The sequence below is a fragment of the Rhinolophus sinicus genome, chromosome 17 (assembly GCF_057876585.1).
Source record: "Rhinolophus sinicus isolate RSI-liver-muscle chromosome 17, RSI-T2T, whole genome shotgun sequence".
Lineage (NCBI taxonomy): Eukaryota > Metazoa > Chordata > Mammalia > Chiroptera > Rhinolophidae > Rhinolophus > Rhinolophus sinicus.
The window spans coordinates 142,715,280-142,736,863 of NC_142517.1; the positions used below are offsets into that span (position 1 = coordinate 142,715,280).

At 39.0% G+C, this 21,584-nt stretch overlaps 1 protein-coding gene across 3 annotated transcripts in view; it reads left to right on the top strand.

Moving 5' to 3' along the window:
- The window catches only part of LYPD6B (LY6/PLAUR domain containing 6B), a 162,115-nt gene extending 141,348 nt beyond the window's left edge, over window positions 1-20,767 (top strand). For all 3 annotated transcript variants that reach the window (XM_074336034.2, XM_074336047.2, XM_074336038.2), the window contains 4 exons: window positions 10,017-10,168; window positions 12,534-12,632; window positions 18,327-18,457; window positions 20,003-20,767. In XM_074336034.2, the coding sequence (XP_074192135.1) occupies window positions 10,021-10,168; window positions 12,534-12,632; window positions 18,327-18,457; window positions 20,003-20,167 (543 nt within the window). In that variant the 5' untranslated portion in view covers window positions 10,017-10,020 and the 3' untranslated portion in view covers window positions 20,168-20,767. The remainder of the gene's footprint in view (window positions 1-10,016; window positions 10,169-12,533; window positions 12,633-18,326; window positions 18,458-20,002) is intronic.
- The last annotated feature ends 817 nt before the right edge of the window (window positions 20,768-21,584 follow it).

The following is a 21,584-nucleotide window of genomic DNA, read 5'->3' on the forward strand; positions in this document are numbered from 1 at the left end:
GTAGAGCCTCCATAAACATGGTCAGTGACATAAAATCCTAGGGCAGAAGAAAGACGACAGGACAAAGGCATAGTAACAATTCTGCCTTCAAAAGTTCTCCCAATTGAAGGATAACCCAATTGGATGTGGTGCTAAAAGCAGCTGACATGACTGGTAATACAGTCTCTTAAACAGAGTTCTAGGGACGCTTTTACAGCCTGGCACATAGTGCTTAAGCAATTCATTCAATAAAATGTACGTATGTGTATATGCAGATATACACATACATACATGTATGTGGGATACATATACATACACATATATGTACACAAACATGTATCCAAATGAATTTGCTGCCTAAGATTTCTGCTTTGGTACAGACATTCTGTCATATTAGAATATATACAGAGAGATTTCCAATGAGAAAGACATCTGTATATACACTTTGTTTTTATGTTCATTTTTCTATGTCAGCTGAGGCTAAATGAAGTCAAAAGTGGTAGCCATGACCTACACACCTAGTGACCTGAAAGCTAGATTTTCTCAGTTGAGTTCTGTGTGCCGTGAACTAGAGAATGCCTCCTAGGGGGTGATGCACTTTTCTGCTCAACAAATGCTCAATAACAGGTCCTTAGCCAGCTGTTGGGCATTTCAGCCTAGATTTCTATTATGAGAGCTTTGATTGGTTATTAAAAGAAATGAGCTCAGTAAAGCAGGCAAGACAATGGAACATAAAAACCATGTCTTCTGTGCTCAACCTCTGTTGCCACTCGGCATATATCCCTGCAGTTCTGCCCGTGGTCTCTGTCATTTACAGTACAAACACCTGTGTGCGTGCAGCTCTCCTGTACAGCTTCTGCCTGGTTATTGTATCTTCCTCTCAAATATCAAAACAGCCCTCTTCCACAGCAAAGAAAATAATCTCCGTCATTGGCCTACCTGACAGTGGAGATATCTCCATTACATTACCTTTTAAAATTATGCTTTTGGCTTTTCTAAAGAAATAGCCAAATGAAGGATGCATCTAGCGCGCTTCAAAACAAATTCCAGGCTTTATCTATGTGCTGTTTGGTGCTCTCTATATGACAATGCATAGGCTCCATGAATTTGAGAATTAAGTGTCAGGAAGAATTTCCTTTTATCAAATAATAGAATATGTGTCCTCCGCTGTGTCTCCCTTGGCTGCTAGGAAGTACAGAGCGAAGGGTAACACACAGCAAAGGAAGACCATTCATAGAAAGGGTGAGGAATTTTATTCTCCTCTCATCCAAGAATGGTTTTTACTCCATAGTTTGAGAGCCTTAATGCGTTAATGACTTGGTATAAGCCTCCTAAAAATCATTTATGGAAGCAAGCTAGGTAAAAATTATTCCATCTGTGTAAAGGATACACTCAAATTTACTACATCAACATATTTTTTTAATCAGGTTCCTACCATTTGTCCAAATAATTCAGTAAACCTTGACAAGCCAATCTTGATTTTTTTTAAAAGGAGTCCAGTTTCCAATTCCTAAACATCTAGCTTTTTAATCTTTTTCACGTGGAGTTCTTACCACGTTACTCCTTCAGTGTCAGGGAAGCCTTCTGAAAAAAAAGATGTAAAATTGTATTTTTGTCAAAAAATGCAGCTGTAAAGCTATTACTTTGGAAGTCTCTTTCAGCTTTTTCTTAAAATTTGAATCACATTTAAAAAGATGTCTTTAAAATTGATTAGACTCTTTCTCCACCCAAATTACACACTTATAGGCCTTGTATTAATTTATGATTAGATTTAAAATCAATTTGCATAATGAAATTATTTTGATATTAGCACTGTTTTAGACATTATCTTTTCTCAAATCGCACACAGTAGAAAGACTTCTGTCTTTAGCATTGTAAAATGGACGGCTGTATGTTTAGAAATGAGATATACTTCTTTCTGTGAGGTTTTGATCTTGTGCTTGATGATTTTTTTTTTGAAGTTTGTATTCTTTAAGACAGTATAGCAGGAATCTGAAATATTATAGGAATGCTGTATTAAATTTATGACTTTTTAGGGCATAAATGGAATTCTTCATTACTACCCTTCCATAAAAATTAAAGAATATTAGAAGTGAAAGCAACCTTGGCAGCCATCCATTCCAACTTCCCACTTGATTGCAAGAGAATTTCTGAATCCTCTTAAGAAATGAATGCATAGAACTCAACACTGTTTATCAGACTTGGTCCAGCTAGTATGGAATGGAGTTGGACAATTATATCCCTTGACCTGGTCTCTGTTCTCCTGCTAATGATGTCTGAAAAAGCGGGGAGGGAGGGAAGGATGGGGGAGCAGGCAGGTAAAATTTCTTGCATTTCTTGAACACCATCAAAGTAAAAGGTTCTTTATGTATGTAATTGCACTCATTCCACACAACAGCTTAGAAAAGTTACTTACGTGGCTCTAAGCCTCCCTTTTCTTATTGGCAAATGGGGACAATACTTCTTCACTCTGTGATCACCCAATTAGTAAATGTAGAACCAGGATTTTATTCTAAGTCTTCCTGAATCTATGAGGTCTGACTAACAATTACGTTCATGAACTAATCCTAGAAAAAATGCTACATACCTTATTGCTGAATATCACTAGGGTCACCTTCGAAGTACTCCCCTTGGGAAGCTATGCACTGATGCCAGTGCCTAGTGCATCCCTCAAAGCAATTTTGGAACTTTTTCTGGAATGGCCATCAGAGCTGTCGTCTTATTATGCTTGATGTCATGAATGTCATCAAAATGTTTTCTTTCCAATATTTCCTTTATTTTTTGGTAAAGAAAGAAGTCATTGGAGGCCAGATCCAGTGAGTAGGGAGGGTGTTCCAATACAGTTATCTGTTTACTGGCTAAAATCTCCCTCATAGACAGTGCTGTGTGAGCTGGTGCATTGTGGTGATGCAAGAGCCATGAATTGTTGGCGAGAAGTTCAGGTCGTCTAACTTTTTCACACAGCCTTTTCAGTATTTCCAAATGGTAAACTTGGTTAACTGTTTGTCCAGTTGGTACAAATTCATAATGAATAATCCCTCTGATATCAAAAAATGTTAGCAACATCGTTGCAACAAGTTCACGAATTTAATTGTCAGTCCTAGTAAAGCCCATTGTTTTTCCTCCCTTCAGAGACGATTGTGTTAGCTCTTGGCAGTCACATCTCCCCAGTCGATCACAGTGACTTTTTGGCTTCAATAATGCATGAAAGCACAAAGGACTATGTTTCTCTTTTACACTATTGTACACAAAGTGCTTAGCACAGTACCTGGTATAAATGCAGGACATAATCATGCTACTTGCAAGATTTGGACAAGCTCTAATGAGAGCTTCCTTCATGATTCTTTCTATTTTCCCTATTGAATTTTGTAATCCAAGAGTAAAGTATATGGTACTCTGTAGAGATTTTGTATTTTCAGATGAAAAATGATGGCTTGAGCATAAGCTAAAGTTCTATCTTGCATTTTGCTTCAGGTACATAGAAATGCTAGATTAAATACCTTTAAAGTTAAAGAAATTCATATTTAAACTTGGAGGAAAGGAGAATTATATTCCGGAAATAGAGAGAGAGAATGTATCAGAACCTTCAGGGAGAAGCTGAAGTCTTAGGAGCTGGGCTCTCACGGCCCAGGTAAGATTAACAACTGGAGCTCAGTTCCGATGCGAGTGAACGAGCTACAACATAGTCTCAACATAAGACCCCTGAACACTCTTCCTGAATTTAATGGGAATCAGAGTATGTCCATTAGCCAACATCTCCAAACAGCCAGAAGCAAGTAGCACCACTCTTACGGATGGTAAAGGTTTCTGGCCAATTTCTCCATTTGAAAGGGGTGTTTTCATCTATTTCACTTTGTCTGAATAAAAGTTTAGCACTCATTTTGAATTTCCTCTTTGCCTTCTATTCTTTTTATAAGGGAAGCCAGACCTATTAAAATTTGTCATTAAAATGTCTTACTGAGGGGTAAGTGATGCTTGCAGGAAAGTGTGAAGGCGAGCGTTGATAGGCATGTTGGACTTAGCAGAGCTGCTTCCTTTAAATTACCTATTTCATTTGTTTTCTTGGCAGGTGAAGTTGGCCTTGTGCTTGCTGATTCATTTTTAGCAATGTGTAAGATGTGCCAGTGTTTACCACCTCTGTTTGGTCTCCTCTTTTTCACATCTCCTTTTGAGGCCATTTCTTTATCAGCTTTGGACAGTGTGCCGGCTCCTGGCTGCCCATAACCTTTGTCTTACTTGCTAAGAAAGGCATTCCTTACAGATCATAGCTAACTATGTTGGTTCTATTCCAAGAAGCATTTATTGAGTACCTACCATGCACTGAGCATGGGCTTAGGGAATACAAAAAATAATGTAGGTCATTTTCCTACCCCCAAAGAATTTATGATATCAAAAATGAGCCATTTCCTGAGCTCCCCCCGCCCCCCAACTTTCCACATTTTCCATGGAAGCGTAAAATGCCACATATAGGATGAGATGATTGCCATGGCTCAGAGTTGGGAAATAGCCATGGTTCTGGACCAAGTGCCACATAGGTCCTTTACTCTGGGCAGTAGTGGGTCAAAGTCTTGTGGGGTTTCCTCAATTTACAAATCTGACTACGTGCCATTCCCTGGAGTGCCTGAGAGTTGTCCATCCCTGTTATATCCCTACAAATACGCCTTGCATAAATCCTTTCCTCTCTTGACAAAGAAGCACACTGAGTTCTGGAACAAGAATGAATATGCTTTCTAAAAGGAGGACTCAAATAGAAGACCAGCACCGTGGGTGAGGGGTTTCTGAAAGGTGGGTGACGGTACTGAACTCTGTCTGAGCTACCCTGGACTTTGAGTGCGTGTGGACCAGATACCTAATGTATATGTGCAGCTTTCTTAGTTTCAAAATATGAACACATCTAAGTTACAGGAAGTTGAATCATAATGGCTGTGTTCTGGAACAGCAAGCAGCAGTTCTTAACCATTATGTGGGTATCAGTTTCCTTTGAGATATTCAACCCAGGGGGAAATATGTATGGACACAAATTTTGCAAATAACCTTAAGAAGCTCATAGGTCACCCCTCTCCCATTTAAAGAACTCTGCTCTACTAGGGGAAAGTACCAGAATGCTTTAGTCTAACTTGTATTAAAGATTTTTTTTCCTTGTAGAGCAAAATACAAGCTCTGTTGTAACCTTGTTCTGCAACAAAGACTGCAGTGGAAGCCTACTCAGCAGTCTCAGCAGATAGTTTTTAGTTCAGAGTCTTCGTGAAATGATTTTAAATGTAAAACAACTTTCAGATACTATAGTTAGTCGTTTGCTTTTTCATGATCCTAATGTCTTTTGAAAATAAAACAGTCATGTTAACACAAACTTACACACTGAAAAATAGAGATAGATATAGGTGCTTGGGGGGAAAGCAGGGTATAGGAACAGACTATAAAGCATGCTCTGGAAAATACGAGACATTTTATTTAGTGCTTTCCTCATTTGACTGGTAAAACCTTTGCAGTTTTGGCGAATTTTGATAGAATAAGGGTATGCTGTTTCAGTTAAAAATGGAAATGAAAATACACCTAGCCTATATGGAAGCAATATTTTTTTGGTTTACTGTTCACTAGTTTTCAAGTGTCGTGGGCTAGAATGAGCTATGTGGAAATGTTTTGAGGGGCTGCTGTGTTCCAGGCAGTGTCCTGGATCTTTGCACATATTTCCTCTGAATCTCACTTTCCTCAGACGTGCAGTGGTAATGAGACCACATTTCCTCCAGCGCTGTTTTGAGGAATGGAGAAACCAAAAAAAAGAAAACAAGTCTAAGCCTTGGGTTTGTTGTTCATTCAGTTGTTTTTACGTCATCTATCATCCGTTCACATATGCATTTAAATACACCTTTGTGATATATCTGAATGTTATATTCCTCTATATTCACTATAATTTGCTTTCTTTTATTCATGGAGCTAGAAATAAGGCTAGGAATTTGGGACTACTTACTCTACAGAGACAAAAAGCATTCTTGGTAATTTTCAAAACTAGATAATCTAAAATAAACAATTTATTGACTTTTCTAGATCTGAAATCCTTGCCATGACCTGTAAGTGCCTGTGTGACCTGGCCCCCCAACTCTCTGACTTTGTTCCCAGCCTCTGCATGCTCCAACATCTGAATTCCCCTAACAAGGCATACTCCTACCAATCTTAGGACCTTCGTTTGTTTTCCCTTGGTTCTTTGCTTGGAAGGTTTCTTGTTATCATTTAATTCACCTGTTCAGATGTCACCTGTGCAGAGAGGCACACTGGGCCCACCACACATGTAAAGCAGCTCCTTCTGTTCACTAGCATATCTCCTTATTGTGTTTTCTTCAAAAATTTATGACTGTCTAAAATTGCTTTTTCCATATTTATTTCCTGTCTTCTCCCTCTAAAATACATGAGAGTAAAGACCTTGTTGGGGATCCAGTGATTTAAAAATGTCTGTTACAGATGAAGTGTCAATAATGGCATGTTGAATGAATGAATGAATGAATGAATGGGCTTTTGTCTCACACAGAGATTACAAGAAGAAAACCAGGGGTTCTAACTTGTGATTCCAAACAGTTTGGGGATTTGTTCATAATAGTAAATGCTTACTTAGAAAGAATTAACAAAATGCTGAGCACGTAGCTAATTAGGTAGTTCAAGGACTTTCATGTATTAATTCATTTAATTCCTACAACCTTATGAGGTTGTAGGAATTATTACTCCCTATTATTACTCCCATTTTTATAGATGTAGCAATTGTGGTACAGGGAGGTTGAGGACCTTGCATGAGGTGACACAGACAGCAGACTTGGAAGCAGGTATTTGAGCCAGTGCTCTTTACCTAATAAGAAAGTGCTCACTAAATACGGCTTTCACCATGTGCAGCGCCTGGCTGAGTGCTTCGTACACACAGTGTCATTCAGTCCTCCCTCTGTGCTGAGGTCGATAGGCACTGTCCGTATGCCTGTCCTGCAGATGGGGAAGCTGCGGCTTTGAAAGCTTAAGCAACTTGTCCAAGGTCCCAGAGCTGCTTAGGGATGCAAGTGGGACTCGAATGTAGATGATCTGAAATCTCCGATATTAGGCACTGTCTCCATGTGATAGGAATGCTTTGGGTTTCTCTCGGAACACGGTCGTTTTGAGGTTTGTGAAGGAGGAATTAGTTGCCCTCCCAACTCAAAGGATCTTCACTGGTGTAAAGACGGGGTACCCACTACTTGGCCACAGATTCATAATGAATGCGGGACAGTCCAACTCAGAAATGAATTAGAAGAAGCAGAATTCCTGTCAGTATAACCACTTGTCTATAAGGTCTGATACAGTTGGCTAAATGTCTGTTCCTTCAGAGAGAGCATAAGAATAGGATTTAGAAATCCGATAACTGAAAGGTCAATTTTGGTTTCTAAAATGAACCAATGTGCACACGTATACAGACACACACAATGTGTGACACTTAAGTTCATGAACTCATCTTAGAAAAAGTGCTACATACCTCATTGCTGAATATCACTATAGCCACCTTCCAAGTACTCCCCTTGGGAAGCTATGCACCAACGTCAGCACCTAGTCCACCCTTTAAAGCAATTTTGGAACTCTTCTGGAATGGCCATCAGAGCTGTTGTCGTATTACCCTTGATGTCCTGAATGTCATCAAAATGTCTTCCTTTCAATATTTCCTTTATCTTCGGGTAAAGAAAGAAGTCAATTGGGGGCCAGATCAGGTGAGTAGGGAGGGTGTTCCAATACAGTTATTTGTTTACTGGCTAAAAACTCCCTCACACACAGGCGGTGTGAACTGGTGCATTGTCGTGATGCAAGAGCTCCTTCAGGACCATTTTGCACACACCTTTCTCCTGTCAAGATTTTCAGTTAAGATTTTCCTAACTGTTTTTCTATTGATGTTTACTTGGTCTACTATGCTTCTCACAGTCAGCTGACGATTTTGACACACAATTCAACAAATTTTTGCAATGTTTTCCTCAGCTGCTTGTTACTGGCCACCCTGACCTCTCTTCATCAGTGTCGTGTTCTCTCCCCTCAGAAAAACGTTTAATCCATTTGCACACTGCTGTTTTCTTCATGGTATTATCCCCATAAACTTAAACTAACATGTCCCTGATTTCACTTCTGCTCTTGCCAAGTTTAATAAGAAATTGTGTGTTTGTTCATTGCTCTAATTCAAGCTCAGATGTTCTTGTGACGGCACACAAAAACATGCAACAATTGTAATGAACGCCACTCAGCAAGGCATGGCCACACATCCACACGAACACAGCTGTGAGACACTGATATACCAAGGTTATGAAACCTTACGGCGCTGTTTGTACAGTGCTGCCAATGTAAGCACACGGTGGCAAGTTTGCTAACAACTTAATTGTCAGACCGTGTGTGTGTGTGTGTGTGTGTGTGTGTGTGTATTTATGTATCACTACGTCTAATTCTGTACTGAGGTGAAATGCAGTAGTATATATAGTTTAGCACTGTTGCTTTGTGAAACTTACCAAGTCTTTTTTTTTTTTTTACTCTGAGACTTCCTTAGGGACTGGGTTCTATTAGTGACGACAAAAGCCATCTGTGGACATGAGACGATGTTGTGGCTACATTTTGTCTAATATTCAGTTATATTTCCATAGGTAGGCATTATTAGCCACACAGGCAAAACCAATATACTCACAGCACAAGAGGGGGAAATAAAACCCTGCAATCCACGCATTATTACCATGGCTTCAAACAAAATATCCGTGTGAAGGGTTATGCTTGTATATGTGGAGATCAAACTTTTTTTTTCTTTGAAAAACTCCCCATGCCCACTGAGACTAGTTGACTCAGCAAGAAGAAAATGAGTTCAGCCAATATTATCGAACTCTAAGATTCCAGCGTTTTCACAGAACTTGTATTACAAGTGCTGTTACATACGCAATCCTATGTGATCCTCCCTGAGCCTGTGTTTGATGCTCACAATTACCCAGAGGTGTGGGCAGAGCGGGTGTTATCAAGCCACTTTACAGATGAGGAAATTGAGGTTAATAGAGTTTAAAGAGCATGCCCAAGGTCAGGCAGCTAGTAAAGAACAGAGCCAGTACCGGAACCACAGTCTTTGGATCCAAGTTACATACCTTTTCTGCTGCCCACACCTCCCCATGGACAAAGAGAACCTGTCACTGGTGATATTCCAGGTTCTGAGCATCTCTTCTGAAGATTTTGTTACTACCAGGTCTGCTTCTAGAGGGTATAACCTATGGGACTTAAGATATAATATCTTTTACTTGGCTTTGTGCATGTCCATTGTTTCATTGAGTTTCAGCCTTGCCTACTTTACGTCTATGAAAGCAGTGAGCAGCATTTGTGGGCCAAGACTAGCATCCTATGGTTTCTAGCTTTTCAAACAACTTTAATTCTGTTTCCTCTAGAACCTTCTGGCAGCTTCTCTTGGCAGCCAAGGTGACAAACAGGTGGGATGGCCTTTCACAGTGGCTTTTGGGTCTCTTCTCAGTGTCTATGCTCTGGGATCCAGCAGAGACTTTGCTTTTCAAACTCGTTGAACTTTTACCCACTCTCCTTCCCACTGCTCCAACTTTTATTGTTTCCTCCAGGTTTTGAAAGAATTGCAAAATTTATCAAACATAGGTGTTTACTCAAGGACTAGAATTGACAGATAGGTGGTTCAGAAACTTCAGCTGAACATGCCTCTAAATCGTGGTTGTTAAGAGATCAGGTGAAGTAAAGCAGCTAGCCTGAGGCAGCAGTGGAGTGGGGTGCAGCCAGGCCAGTAGTGGCTGCTTGTTCTTCTGGAACGCGAAAGGCCATTGGGTGTCCTATTAAAACTCACTTGGCTTGTGCAGAGGCCCAACCAGTAGAAGGCAGTAATTGCTTCACTTTCATGTGATCAGAAAGAATGTAGTTCACTCACAGGTACTGTCCCTAGAGAACAACTAGATGGTTGAATATATTTGAATAATCAACCTTTCCAAGCAGAAGCAAAACGTACTCCTCTTGACATGTAAAATGCAAATACACTCACCCTGTCTCTCTTTTCATCCTAGATATATGGGTTTCGGACTTTCCATATCCGAGATCGGAATGTTGCCCCACTGCCATGCTCTTGCTGTGGCTGTTGTCCAGATCTTTATCTTCTCAGAAAACCGGGCATTTGCCAAGAACATCAACTTCTATAACGTGAGGCCTCCTCTTGACCGTAAGTAGTGCTTGTCCACATAGTACATGACTGTGGGGTCCGAGTGATGATTTGGAAGTCCCTGTTTCCACCTATAGTGACGGTGCTTTTTCTGGAACATTTGGTTTATACCTAGAATAAATCAGAAAGTCTTCACTACTTCTGAAATTTTCTTTATTTCTTTAAAATGGATTGACTCCCAGCTGAAGTCTCCAAAGGGTTCTTGTTTAAAATGATCTTTGAACACTGTCCCTAAGAATAGTTTAGCAGAGGAAATTCAGTGTTCTTTGTTCATCTCTTCATTGGAGAAGGATATTGGCTACAGGAAGTTTCTGCATCAGTGATAGATTCTTTCAAATGGCCATTAACAATTTTGAAAACAGATTAGTATGTGTGAAATTTGGAAGGGTAAACTACTTGGATTTTCATTAACATTATGCACAGTTAGCAAAGGCTGTATAAAACTCAACTTTCCCACTAATAATTTAAAAATAAGCAAATAGTATATATCTTCTATATTATCTATAGGATAATATATGTATGTATATTGCATGTATGTCTATATTTTATATAATTATCGACAAATTTTGAATTTTTTAAGCCTACTACAATTGGATGATTAGAAAAAATTATTTTCAAAATGAGAAAAAATGTAATATTTGTTCATTATAGAAAGTCCCAAAGAGACAGGAAATGTATAGAAAAAAAATAAAATTTATTCATAATCCCAAGAGTCAGAGTGAACTCTTTTTTCCATTTTGGAATATTTCCTTCCACTGTTTTTTCTATGTATGTGTATTTAAATATATGACATACTGAGAGCACACAAATTTAATTTTGTAGCAGTTTTTCTTCCATTACACTATATTTTAAATACTTTTCTATGTCTTCGAAAGTATTTTAATGCCTCTTACATTCAAATTTTTAAAAATCATATTGCTAGTCTATAGGTTATTTAACCAATTCTCTATACTTTACATATGACACACATATACACACATAGTCACAAACAAGATAAATGTTAATGCTTCATTGAAAATCTTTTTAAATGTCTTCTCCTCTTCAATTGGCTCATGACCTCAGAATAGATTCTTGAAATTGGAATTATTAAATCAAAAAGCTTGTGCCAATTTATGCTTTTACTCTTCACCCACTAGCATTGAGTATTAGTATTTTTTAAACTGTACTGATTTAATAGCTGAAAGTGGATTTCATTATTCCATTCTTTATTTATCTACCTAATTCACTTTTATGCATAGGCAACACTGAACTATATTTGCAATACTTAGTTTTATGTCCTCTGAACTTCAGCTTTTGATATTTTGTCCTTTTCTTAAATGCATCAATATATATCCTTCCCTGTATCTGAAATGCCCACCGCTTTCTAATTGTTGTCCCAACTTGTGGTCAGGTCACTAGGATGGTTTGGAGATCACCTTGATCTTTTATCTGTTTCATCGTCCAAAAATGGGAGAATTGAAAAATTTTACACAGGACTTTATATCCTGGCCTGTAGAAAAATGTCAGATTTATTGTATTTTTTACTTTTTGCCCATTAAAACAAGATACAAGGCAGAAAAAAAAAAAGCATGAAGACAAAAAGAACATACTTATTGCTCTCAATCCAGGCTGCCAATAGCTCCTAATTCCTCCTTTCCATAACACTGTGGGCTGAGAATAAGGGCCTGAGAATTACTATCGTTCTTACATTCAATGTTCCATTCCTGGTTGAGGTTGAATGGGCATATATCAAATGAGATTACTTGTTTGAGGTTAAATGTAGCCATAATGCAAGTGCATAAGGATGGAAACCAGCACGACTTGATGTGCAAGGGACTCTACTACTAGATATTTTTCTTGCAACCTCCTGTTTAATCTTCACTATCCCTCTGCAAGTCATGGGGATCTTCATTGTTACTATTATTATACATATTATTATTTCTTTGAAGTTCAAAATCACACAACTAATTAGTGGGAAGGGCAGAATTAGAGCTCAGGTTAATCTGACTCCAGTTCTTTTCAGGGATGATACTTTATCAAATTACTGGTTCCAGGGCTGCCACTACCCTTTATCCATCGCCTTCAACCCCCACTTATTCCAAAGTTATAATAAAAGAACACCATGGATATTTCAAAGTGGCTTGTGGAATAATTTTTATTAGTCTATAGTAGATATTCACAGATGAAATATTTAAAGAAAAGGGAATAAAAGAAAGTGCCCCAAAGTCTGGCAGTTAAGTCCAGCTCCCTAGAAACACAAATCTGAGGATAATGGCTTGTAGATTTTGTTTGATCTAATAGAAGTTGCTAATTTTGTGCCATATTTGAGATTTACAATGTTTGTCTTTTTTGACCTTTCCGTTTCACTGTGCATTTTTCTTTAAAGCTACACCATTTCCAAACAGCTTCAAGTGTTTTACCTGTGAAAATGCAGGGGATAATTATAACTGCAATCGATGGGCAGAAGACAAATGGTGTCCACAAAGTAAGTGTGCTGAGTTTGGAAGACTCTTTTGGGATTACACCTCATTTAGGTTCTCTTGACTGGTCCTTAGCAGAGGCATTTTATGTAATAAGATTAGCAAACCAACAGGCTGATATGTTCAATAGAAGTCAGAGATTTCTTTTAAGAGACTCTCCAGACATCACACTACTCTGAGTACTTGGAAACTGGTGGCATAGCCTTAATTTGCAGTTGTGTGTGCCTTGAGGAGGAATTTCTTAAATGGTATTTACCAGGAAGAACAAATAGATCCCAATGTTGATTAAGGCATTCTAAGAATTTCAGAAATGTTCGATGATATCTCTAGAAAAGTCATACTTACTGGCTAAAGCAAAGGAAAAGTTCTGTACTATTGAGATACATTGATGCTTGGGAAACTCATTCATTTATTTGGCAAACATTTGAGTATATTTTTAGCTTGTTTAGTTCACTGATATATTCCCAGGGTTTAATCCAGGACCTGACCCATATTAGGCACTCAAGAAATATTTGTTGATAGGATGAATGGATGCCTTTGATTAGGTAGTCAGGGAACTCTTCTCTAAGGAATGTACATTTGAAATAAGAGCTGAATGACCAAAACAAGCCCTCCCTGTGGAGGTCTGTAAGAACAGCATGCCAAGAAGAGGGCTCAGCAGATGCAAAGGTTACAAGAAACAAAATTTGGCCTCTTCAGTGAAGAGGGAGAGGCTGGCCAGTGAGGCCTAGTGGGAGATGGAGAAAGACTCTCCTGGAGGTAAGGCCCAGGATGTGCAGGATCTTCTTTTTCTAATAAAGAGTTTGAATTTTATTGTAAATGTGATGGGAAGGCTGTCGGGGGTTTAAAACTAGGGAGTACAAGATGCTAGTTGTGTTCTAAAATATTGCTCTGGGTGCTGTGTGGAGAAAGGATGGTAGAAGGTGACAGCAAGTAGGGTTTTTCCTTGCCTTCAGGTGGAGAAGATGGCGACATGGACTAGGGCGTAGGAATAGAGGGGGAGAGAAGTTGAACGATTTAATATATACAAACGTGGACGTAAGGCAGTTGGGATGTGCTGATGGATGATGTGGAATTAAAAACTCTATTTACAGCTATAGGAGATCAGTCTATTCAGATTTTAGAATGTATCTTTTTTTTCAGGTTTTCCGATGTAAAAGGCCAAGAAAAACAAACTCAGACTTAGAGATTACCACTTTTGGTCTACTGTTACCTTGAATCTTTTGGAAATTTCTGTGTCACATTATATGTAGTAGTGAAATAGCTTTACCTGTTCGAGATAAAGCCAGTATGTGGAGCCATTAAATAGTACACCACAGAGCCCTTTACTGGGCCTGAGAGTCTTATACCATAAATTAGCACAAATGGTTGTGACATCTAGCTTGGATAGTACTTTTCGTTATTTCTTTTCAAGAATAATTAATTACCAAAATATTTTTCTTGGGGTTCTCTTACGTTTCTGTAGAGTGATCGACCTTACATTGGGTGCATGCTTGTGAGTGCATGTGCATGCATGAGCGTGTACATTTTGGGATTTGTTTCCAGAGTTTTCACAGAAATTTATCATAGTTATTTCAAAGTTTTTGAGGTTGACTGATGCCTCTCTGTATTTATTTCAGACGGTAGTTATCATTCTGTAGCTATTTGCTTTAAATCCCCCTGAAAGCCGGGCGGTACGGGCTAGAACACTAGTACACTGGGGCATTGCTGCCCATCCTCTTGGGCTTTATCTTCAGGAACCATGCTCTTCTTTAGAATTGTATCAAAACACTGTTCCTACGAGGTCTGAGCATAATGCTCAGTTTGTCATTTACTAATCAAAGCCATTTTTAATGGGAATATGCATGCATATTTCTGGGTTTTAGAATTTCATCTGTTGAAACATGTGTGGGAAGCTGCAGCTTTCCATTAGCAACAAAACGTATGTCAGCAATGGAAGGGTGAAGAAAGTTGGCTCTTCCATGTCCACCCTGGAAACCTAACTCTTCAAGAGGTTGACATGGAATGACCCTGCATTCCAGCATGCATGGCAGTACCTTCGGGCAGTACACCAGTCAAGCCCCCAAAATACTAACCATCTGGAATTCTAACTGAGAATGTAGTTTCTTACTTTTCAATTTGTCATTACTTAGGGAAGTGATAGTCGACCATTTCTTGGGACCAACAGGCCTGCAGCTACTCTTCTTTGTCATCTCCGGTTTCCTTGTCATCTTACAGCTTTACTTCTGTGGTCTGTCGGTGTTGTTAAAGGAGGTTCTCTGTGTAACAGGATATGACAAGAATGACTTTTTAAAAAAAAACTTTTATTGGGGAATGCATTGGGGAACAGTGTGTTTTTCCAGGACCCATCAGCACCAAGTCAAGTAGGGATTTTTTGTTTTTTTTTTGTTTTTTTTCAATCTAGCTGTGGAGGGCAGCTCCAAGTCAAGTCATTGTTTTCAATCTAGTTGTGGAGGGCACAGCTCACTGGCCCATGTGGGAATCGAACCGGCAACCTGGGTGTTATGAGCACTGCGCTCTAACCAATTGAGCCAACTGGCTGCCCCAAGTGACGTTTCTTATTTTCTTTTCTTTGGCTTTTATTCTTACTTTCTAGGGCTGCTTTAGCCTGTGTGACATTGTGCATGAGCACATGAGGCCACCAGTTTTCGATTCTTCTTTGTCTGAAATATAAAGTGAAATGCTTTCCAAAACAGTTAGTGCTTCCCTGTCCTTCTGCATTCAGAAGTCAGCTGCTCTTGTAGAGCCTGTTATAGCATCATCTAGTTTAATATTAAGTATACTGAGAGGCAGAATAGTAGTCTGATTAAGAGCACAAACCCTGGAAAAAGGCCTAGGTTAGAATTCTACCTTTTAATACTTTCTACCTATGGGACCATGAGCAAGAAACTGTGCCTCAGTTTCTTTATCTGTAACGTGAGGATATTATCTTAAGGCTTATTATAAGGATTGAATGAGTGAATATATGTTAGAAGAGTACCTGGCTGGTGGTACCCACTTAGTATGTGTTTACTATTGTTAATATTAGTTGAAACTTACAACAATCCTATCAAAATACAGGACACTTATCGTCATCATTTTACTAAAAAGAAAATGAACCTAAAGCAATCTACATATTCTGTGTAATCCCTATCAAAATCCCAATGGCAGTTTCACAGAAATAGGACAAAGACATCCTCAAATTTGTGTGGAACCACAAAAGACCCCAAATAGCCAAAGCAATCCTGAGAAAACAGAACAAAGCCAGAGTTATCACATTCCCAAATTTCAAACTATACTACAGAGCTATAGTAATCAAAACAATATAGTATTGACAGAAAAACAGATATACAGACCAATGGAACAGAATTTAGAGCCCAGAAATAAATCACACATCTATGAGCAACTAACGTACACAAAGAAGCCAAGGATATACAATGGAGAGAGGAAATTCTCTTCAATAAATGGTATTGGGAAAACTGGACCCTATCTTACATCATACACAAAAATTAACTCAAAATGGATGAAAGACTTGAATGGATGACCTGAAACAATAAAATACTTAGAAGAAGACACAGGCACTAAGCTTCTGGACATTGGTCTCAGTGGTGTTCTTATGAATTTGACTCCAAAGGCAAGGAAAGCAAAAGCAAAAATAAACAAATGGGACTATGTCAAACTAAAAAGCTTCTGTGCAGCAAAGAAAACTATCAACAAAACAAAAAGGCAACAAACCAAATGGAAGAAGATATTTGCAAATGATATTTCTGATAAAGGGTTCGTATCCAAAATATATACTGGTAAGAACTGATACAGCTCAACAACAAAAAGGAAACAATCTGATTAAAAAATAGGCAGAAGATCTGAATAGAAATTTTTCTGAGGAAGACATGACACAGATGACACAGATGACCAACAGACATATGAAAAGATAGTCATTTATTAGGGAAATGCAAATCATTTAGTCATTTAGTCAAAAGATAGTTATTTATTAGGGAAATGCAAATCATTTAGTCATTTAGTAAAAAGATAGTCGTTTATTAGGGAAATGCAAATCAAAACCACAATGAGATAATCACCTCACACCTGTTAAAATCGCAATTATAAAAAAAAACAAGGAATAACAGGTATTAGAGAGGATGTGGAGAAAAGGGAACCATTGTACACTGTTGGTGGGATTGTGAATTGGTGCAGCCATGATGGAAAACAGTATAGAAGTTCCTTAAGAAATTAGGAATAGAAATACCATATAATCCAGCAATTCCTTTTCTGGGTATTTATCTGAAGAATAGGAAAACACTAATTTATAAATATATATGTACCCCTGTGCTCATTACAGCATTATTTACAATAGCCAAGATATGGAAACAATCTAAGTGTCATTGACGGATGAATGGATAAAGATACATACATACAATGGAATACTACTCAGCCATAAAAAGATGAATATTGCCATTTGTGACAACATGGATAGATCTTGAAGATACTATGCTAAATGAAATAAATCAGATGGAAAAGGACAAAAAACATATGATGTCATTCATATATGGAATATAAAACCAAAAAAGTAACAAGTGAACTAACAAAACAAAGCAAAGTCATAGCAACAACAGATTGGTGGTTACCAGAGGGGCAGAGGGTGGGGGGAGTGCGAATTGGGCAAAGGTGGTCAAATATATGGTAATGGAAGGAAGCTAGACTTATTGTGAGCATGCAATAGAATATACAGCTATCGAATTATAATGTTGTACACCTAAAATTTATATTAACCAATGTTACCTCAATAAATTTTTTTTAAATAATAGTAATGATCTTAAAGGATATAATGTGGCTTGCCCACTTGTGACAGAGGCAATTTCATATTTCATATGTGCAGTATTCTCAACTTTAGTTAAATTTTTTTTCCTATTCTATAACATTGCTGTTGTAGTTCCTTCCCAGTAAACCAAGCATTTCATTGGCCTGAGATAACTATAGTAGACACACAGAACTAAAGCAGAATGTTCTAGGATATTGAATACAATCACTTTCTTTAAAGAACCCTAAGTAATAAAATACGAGTGGATAACTCCACGCACATATAAGCTAGCTATAGAGAGGGGGGAGGGGACAGAGAGAGTAAGTGTCAGTGAAAGATGAGGCAGAAAATAGAAATTCTTTGAGGAAAAGTCAAGCACGTTAGCAGGGTTCGAGTGTGAACTGGGTGAGTAAGAAGGTGGTCTTTGATGTGTATTTTGAAGCACCTGCTTTTCATTCCAGCTCACCACAGGGCCTATTAATATATGAGAAAGAAATGTTGAATAATGCAACAGGAAATGTTCTGACCCATAGCATTTGACGGGAACAAGTTTCATTTTATTTTAGAGTTACCGAACGTGTGTCAGAGGGAGACAGATGAGACAGAAATACTGATGCTTTCATATGAAATGGGTGGTCCTAGTGATTCGATGAAAAGCTTGTTCAATTTTTTTCTCAGCTTTAGCTGACACCTAAGGATAGGTGTCCGTTTATAATTATTTTTCAAACTACACATGTGCTTTAGAAGCTAATGCCTTTTTAAAAAATGCCACTGAGAAACTCTAGAGTTCTCTGCCACTATATTTTTTGCCTAGAAACCTAAGTATCATCCTGAATTTTAGTTATTTCTGAGATTATTGTTGTGAGTTTCTCTTTTGCAATGTTAAAAAAATTAAGTTGCCTTTTCTTTTCTTCCTGCGTAGATACACAGTACTGTTTGACAGTTCACCATTTTACGAGTCATGGAAGAAGTACATCAATCACCAAAAAGTGTGCCTCAAGAAGTGAATGTCATTTTGTTGGCTGCCACCACAGCCGAGATTCTGAACATACAGTAAGGAGGGAGGGAGGGAGAGAGCGAGAGTGAGAGAGAGGAAGATAGTGGGGGAGAGAGAGAGAGAGAGAAGAAGAGAGAGGGAGAGAGAAGTTACTGTCCTAAAGCTTGTTGCTAGTGATAGTTATATGGAGAGGCAAGAAGGAGAAGTAGTAAGTTGAACATGTTTATATTTCGAGGAGAGATTCCTTTACAATGACGCAGTGGAGACTATAGGGAAGTTGAAGACTTTCTGTTCTTCAACAAAATGTTACTAAAAACAAACTATAGTTCCCAGACTCCAGACCTAGATCCTAGACCTTGGCCTTCGGGCAAATTGTCTGAAGTCCGCTCTGGAAGCCCAAGAGCAAACCGTCCATGAGAAAATGACAAATACTGTAGAGCCCAGCTCACCTATTTTGTTCGTGGCCAGAAACCACTGCACAGGGGAGCTGGAAGGTGGAAAGAGGAAAATAGTGGCACCTTTTACTAAGAAAACTTTGTGTCACCCACTACCTCTGCTTAAATAAGGAAGTAAGGGTTTGAAAGATTGACCTCAGTTTGATATGATGAACTATAGATACATTTTAGGTCAATGGATCTCTGTTTCTCATTTTATTATTCTAAATGGGCATTTTACTTATACATGCCTAGAATCGTGAGCTATTTGAAAAAAATTACTTGAAAGTATGTTAATTTCGTCAGATTTTAGAATTTGATTTAGCTTATGTGTATAGAAAATCGTTCTGACACCAGTGGTGTTTAGCTCTAGCTACACAGGAGAATCTCCTGGCGAGCTTTTATAAGCTGTGCTGGTGGGTAACCCAGACTAATTGAAACAACTTCAGGGTGGGCAGCAGGAGTTTTTTTTCAAGTTCCCCAAGGAGAGTCTGATGTGCAGCCTGGGTTGAAAATCACTGATAAAGGTACCTAAGCGTCGCAGCCTTTATCTTACCTAGCCATCCTGAAAGCCTCTGTGAATGGCGAGGGTTATCAGGTCGAGGCATTGTACCAGATATTATGACAGGAGATGGCTTCTCTTGAAAATACCCTGTGCTGTGAGGGAGCAAGTATTTTTCACCACTCAGCAGCCATTATTAACAAGCTGTTGCGGCTGTAATGATAGGAATCTGTGGTTACTATAGACAATAGAGAGTCATTATTATCTCCTAACAAGTAGTACTGAGAAAGAAAATCAATGACCAATCCAAAACTTTCCTAGCTTTTGTGTTTGTTTCAGTGTTTTTCCTTACAAGTCTTCACAAGATTTGTTGACTCAATCTGACAGTCTTATTCAGTTTCCCTTTCCCTTCATTCCCTTGCTTATGCTTTGGGATAAATCGCAGTTACAATGAAAAGACTCTCCAGATGGTCCTTCCTTTCAGGTCAATCGGTGGAAGGGTACCCAAGGACCTGGGTGACTCATAGGCTGGATAACCAACCCTAATTCTGTATGTCCTCAGATAGAGCTCCAGAAAACTTTCTTTGTTTTTTCTTTGTTTTACCCTTCCCTCTTCTTCCTAGTATTCACTCTCTCTTTCTCCTCTCCTCTTCCGTTTGTAACAGGAGTGTAGGTCTTGCTGTGAAGGAATGATCTGCAATGTGGAATTACCTACCAACCACACTAACGCGGTCTTCACCGTAATGCATGCCCAGAGAACGTCCGGCGGCAGTGCCCCCACACTCTACCTGCCGGTGCTCGCCTGGGTCTTCATGCTTCCGTTGATATGATTCCAGCATCGCATAGGAGAGGCAGAGACCAGCCCTCCAAAGCACAAGCTAAAAACTGTGTAAACAGTGAACTTTTGAGTGAAGACCAATCTTGCAGTTGGCAAAGAGTGCACATTGGACTCCAAGCAGAAAGCAGTTGTTCGTTAAAATGTTCTTGCACGAGGCCATGGAATTTGCAGAAAGGGATGTGGCTGCCACTGAGGGCATTATCTGGCTTCCAGGCTTCCTGCTCAGATAGGCTGCATTTTGTCACCTCTGCAGGGAAGATCCTGCCAGCATCGACAATAGGCAGGTGTCGTAACTTATACTGTCCCAGCCTGACCAGGCCTTTAGCCGAAAGGACTCATTGACTCCTTCAGAGGCTGCTGGGTCGGAACCTCTCATTTCTGGGATTAGCTCAGAGCATCTCTATGGCATCTAACCCTTCGCCTGATAAGAAAGCAATTTCCCTGACAGTGGCATAGTCAATGACAGAGGCAAGTACAGGAGAAAAACTTCCAGTTGAACTAATATGAAACCCATTTGTGAATTGTGTGTATGTCTGGTGGGGGTAGTGCGGGGGGGGGGAGGAATAAAGTTTTTAAATTATACAGTGTAAAACACATGCTTGTGTGTTTCTTGACTGACGAGAAGACCTCATATAAAACATATTTACCAGTGCCATAAAGGAGCTCACTGCAGTTATGTTTCCATGCGCCATGGATGATGTATTCTGGGCTTAAAATATAAAATTTTATGCCAAAGTGACTTGGTTTTTTCTTTTGGGAGAAGGAAACTTCTTAGGATGCTAAAGGCAAAATTACTGAATTGAGAAGTTCAGGAAACCTCCCTGATCAAGGAAGATGACACCTTATCATATGATGTACCCTCAATAGTGGCAGATTAAGGTCAGAGAAACTGGCAAGAGGGTTCCTCTCCCCAATACAGTCAACTTCTCTCTGAATGTCAGGGCCACCAAGAGAACCTTTCTAAAAACATCCTAAAACATTTGGTCCCCTTGTTTCCTTCTCTTTTCCCTTTATAACGTAGCCTCAGAATTTCTAATGAGCAACTTCTCTGTTTCTAGAATCCTTATTTCCTGCCTTTACACTTTGAACACTCTGCCCTTGTATGTATAGTGATGAGTTAATGGAGTCTTTGTTTTTTTTTTTTTTTTTTTAATTGAGCATCCACCATTAGGACACTGAGTGCCTCATAGACTCTATTAATGATGCCATCCTTGCCCCGTGCACTCACCTGTGATGGGGGTTGGCTAATTATGGCGCATGGGCCAAGTATGTCTCCTTCTTCTTAGTCTGCTAGACTGCTGTAACAAATACACTATTGATTAGGTGGCTTACACAAAAACATAATCCTCATAGTCCTGAGATCTGGGAAGGCCAAGATCAAGGTGCTGGCAGATTGGTGTCCGGTTAGG